Source organism: Pongo pygmaeus, chromosome 19 (genome assembly GCF_028885625.2).
Source record: "Pongo pygmaeus isolate AG05252 chromosome 19, NHGRI_mPonPyg2-v2.0_pri, whole genome shotgun sequence".
Classification (NCBI taxonomy): Eukaryota; Metazoa; Chordata; class Mammalia; order Primates; family Hominidae; genus Pongo; species Pongo pygmaeus.
In genome coordinates, this window is record NC_072392.2 from 89797320 (window position 1) to 89801038 (window position 3719).

General features: G+C 43.9%; 1 protein-coding gene across 1 annotated transcript; it reads left to right on the forward strand.

Moving 5' to 3' along the window:
- Window positions 1-2650: 2650 nt before the first annotated feature.
- LOC129017640 (myosin light polypeptide 6-like) lies at window positions 2651-3109 on the forward strand. The gene has a single exon (XM_054458249.1). The coding sequence runs from the start codon at window positions 2651-2653 to the stop codon at window positions 3107-3109; it is 459 nt and encodes a 152-aa protein (XP_054314224.1).
- Window positions 3110-3719: the final 610 nt, after the last annotated feature.

Sequence of the window (3719 nt, forward strand, 5' to 3'; positions counted from 1 at the left end):
GTTTGGAGGGCTCAGACAAAGACAGGAAAATGTTGGAAAGTTTGGAATTTCCTAGATACTTGTTGAATGGCTTTAACCAAAGCCTAAAGAGATATGGACAATAAGGTCCAGGCTGAGGAGGTCTCAGATGGAGATGAGGAACTTGTTGGGAATTGGAGCAAAGGTAACTCTTGTTATGTTTTAGCAGAGACTGGCAGCCTTTTGCCCCTACTCTAGAGATTTGTGGAACTTTGAACTTGAGAGAGATGATTTAGTGTACCTGGTAGAAGAAATTTCTAAGCAGCAAGGCAGTCAAGAGGTGACTTGGGTGCTGTTAAAAGCATTCAGTTTTAAAAGAGAAACAGAGTATAAAAGTTTGGAAAATTTGCAGCCTGACAATGTGATAGAAAAGAAAAACTCATTTTCTGAGGAGAAATTCAAGCCAGCTGCAGAAATTTGCATAATTAATGAGGGGCCAAATGTTAATCCCCAAGACAATGGGGAAAATGTCTCCAGGGCATGTCAGAGGGCTTCACGGCTACCATCACAGGCCTGGAGGCCTAGGAGTAAACGGTTTTGTGAGTGGGCCCACATCCCCATGCTATGTGTAGCCTAGGGACTTGGTGCCCCACATGCTAGCTGCTCCAGCTGTGGCTAGAAAAGGCCAGTGTACAGCTCGGACTGTAGCTTCAGAGGGTGCAAGTCCCAAACCTTGGCAGCTTCCACATGGTGTTGAGCCTGTGAGTGCACAGAAGTCAAGATTTGGGGTTTGGGAACCTCTTCCTAGATTTCAGAAGATGTATGGAAACATCTGGATGCCCAGACAGAAGTTTGCCGCAGGGGCAGGGTGCTCATGGAGAACCTGTGCTAGGGCAGTGCAGAAGGGAAATGTGGGTTGGAGTCCCCACACAGACTCCCTACTGGGACACTGCCTAGAGGAGCTGAGAAGAGGGCCACAGTCCTCGAGACCCCAAAATGGTACATCCACTGGCAGCTTGCATTGTTTGCCTGGAAAAGCCACAGACACTCAATGCCAGTCCATGAAAGCAGCTGAAAGGGAGGCTGTACCCTGCAAAGCCACAAGAACAGAGCTGCCCAAGACCATGGAAACCCACTTTTTCCATCAGCATGACCTGGGTGTGAGACCTGGAGTCAAAGGAGATCATTTTGGAGCTTTAAAATTTGACTTCCCCGCTGGATTTTGGACATGCATGGGCCCTGTAACCCCTTTGTTTTGAACAATTTCTCCCATTTGGAATGGCTATATTTACTCAATGCCTGTACCCCCATTGTATCTAGGAAGTAACTAGCTTTCTTTTGATTTTACAGGCTCATAGGCAGAAGGAACTTGCCTTGACTCAGATGAGACTTCGGACTGTGGACTTTTGGGTTAGTGCTGAAATGAGTTAAGACTTTGGGGGAATGTTGGGAAGGCATGATTAGTTTTGAAATGTGAGGACATAAGATTTGGGGGGGCCAGGGGTGAAACAATGCGATTTGGCTGTGTCCCCACCCAAATCTCATCTTGAATTGTACTCTCATAATTCCCACATGTTGTGGGAGGGACCTGTTGGGAGATAATTTGAATCATGGGGGCTGCTTCCCCCATACCGTTCTCGTGGTAGTGAATAAGTCTCATGAGATCTGATGGCTTTATCAGGGGTTCCCACTTTTGCATCTCTCTCATTCTTTCTTTGCCTGCTGCCATCCATGTAAGACAGGATTCGCTCCTCCTTACCTTCCACCATGATTGTGAGGCTTCCCCAGCCACGTGGAACTGTGAGTTCAATTAAACCTCTTTCTTTTGTATATTTCCCAGTCTCAGATATGTCTTTATCAGGAGCGTGAAAACAGTCTAATACAGATGACAAAAGAAGTTGTCATACATCTGCTAAGTTCAGTTATCCATTCTAAATCTTTTCAACTATTGCAGATATTCAAAAGAATGGACAGGAATTTAAAAAGAAAAGTAGTTATAATATGAAGTGATAAATGTATAAGAGTTCGTCTCCTTAAAAATGTTTTAATAAAAATAAAAACGTCATTTAAAAATATTATTTTTATGGTGTTCTTCATTGGGCAGATGCCTACTGTGGGGACAAAATATAAAAGCAATATTCCCAAGACATTGTTAAGAATAGGAGGAGCTTAAAAAGTTTGACAGGGAATTATAGTTTTTTAAATTGCCATAGTACATTGTCACAATCATTACAAACATGTTTCAAAGGGGAATGAAGGAATGGGGCTTTCCAGAGAGTCAAATTTCATTAACCAAAACAATTTCTGAATCCATTGTTACAGCAACATCAAAGCCATTGAAAATGAATAAAGGTCTCAGGAAGAAATTTTTAAATGGATTAATAAGGGGATTTTAGTGTAAGAGTAGGAGTGTGGTTCAGGGCTCATTCCCCAGGGAGGGGTGGAGAGGAAAGAGAGAAGAATTCTTCAAACTTTTGAATAGTCTTTATCCCCAAATAAGTGACATTTAGTCAACTGTGGGCTAGGAGTCTCCAGAGGCAGCCGGAGCTAACTTCTTACATCTCAAGTCACCCTTTGCTACTAACCAAGAAAGCCTAGGGCAGGGTAAAGAGGCACATATCAGTTTAAATCCTTTATAAAAAGCCACTCCTGGCCATTACTGCAGGAAAAAGTCCCACGGAGCTGAGCAGTCATGATGTGTGACTTCACCGAGGACCAGACTGCAGAGCTCAAGGAGGCTTTCCAGCTGTTTGACCAAATAGGTGATGGCAAGATCTGGTACAACCAATGTGGGGATGTGATGAGGGCCCTGGGTCAGAACCCCACTAACACTGAGGTGGTCAAGGTTCTGGGGAACCCCAAGAGTAATGAGATGAATGTGAAGTTGCTGGACTTTGAGCACTTTCTGCCCATGCTGCAGACAGTGGCCAAGAACAAGGACCAGGGCACCTATGAAGATTATGTAGAAGGACTTCAGGTGTTTGACAAGGAAGGAAATGGCACCGTCATGGGTGTTGAATTCTGGCATGTTCTTGTCACACTGGGTGAGAAGATAACAGAGGAAGAAGTAGAGGTGCTGGTGGCAGGGAACGAGGGCAGCAATGGTTGTATCGACTGTGAAGCATTTGTGAGGCATATCCTGTCGGGGTGACGGGCCCATGGGGCAGAGCTCGTCCTTACGGTGCTGAATGGCTGAGGACCTTCCCAGTCTCCCAAAGCCCATGTTGTCTTCCCCTGGTGAGATTTTCTATCTATCCTGAAGGCTCCCTAGGCTCTCTTATCACAGCGTCTTTCCCATATTGTCTCTCTTGGATGATATTTGCCGTCAGCATTCACCAAATAAACTTGCTGTCTGTGCCTCCCCCCAAAAGAAGCCACTCCTATACTCATATCTGCCATCACCACGTAGAACATCCTTGTTACTCAGAAGCATCTAAATAGGACACTCTCTACACACACATGCACACATACACGAGAGAATAGAAATTTATCCCATATCCTCTCTACTTCCTCAAATCTGTGCTGAACAAACACTGGCAGTGCCAAAGATTCTAGAACTTAAATACTATTAAGTCATTTTGATATCATCAGAGTCAAAAGTGAAAAAAATATTGAGAGACAAGTGGCTTTAAGGATCCTTTGATGGCCCCTAAGTCATCTGTTTATTTCAAGAAGTGTTGCCAATGGTAAAAAGAAACTTCTTCAGTTGAAATTAGGTTTGGTTTCCAAAGTATTCTTTCAAATAAAAAGAATCAAATCAT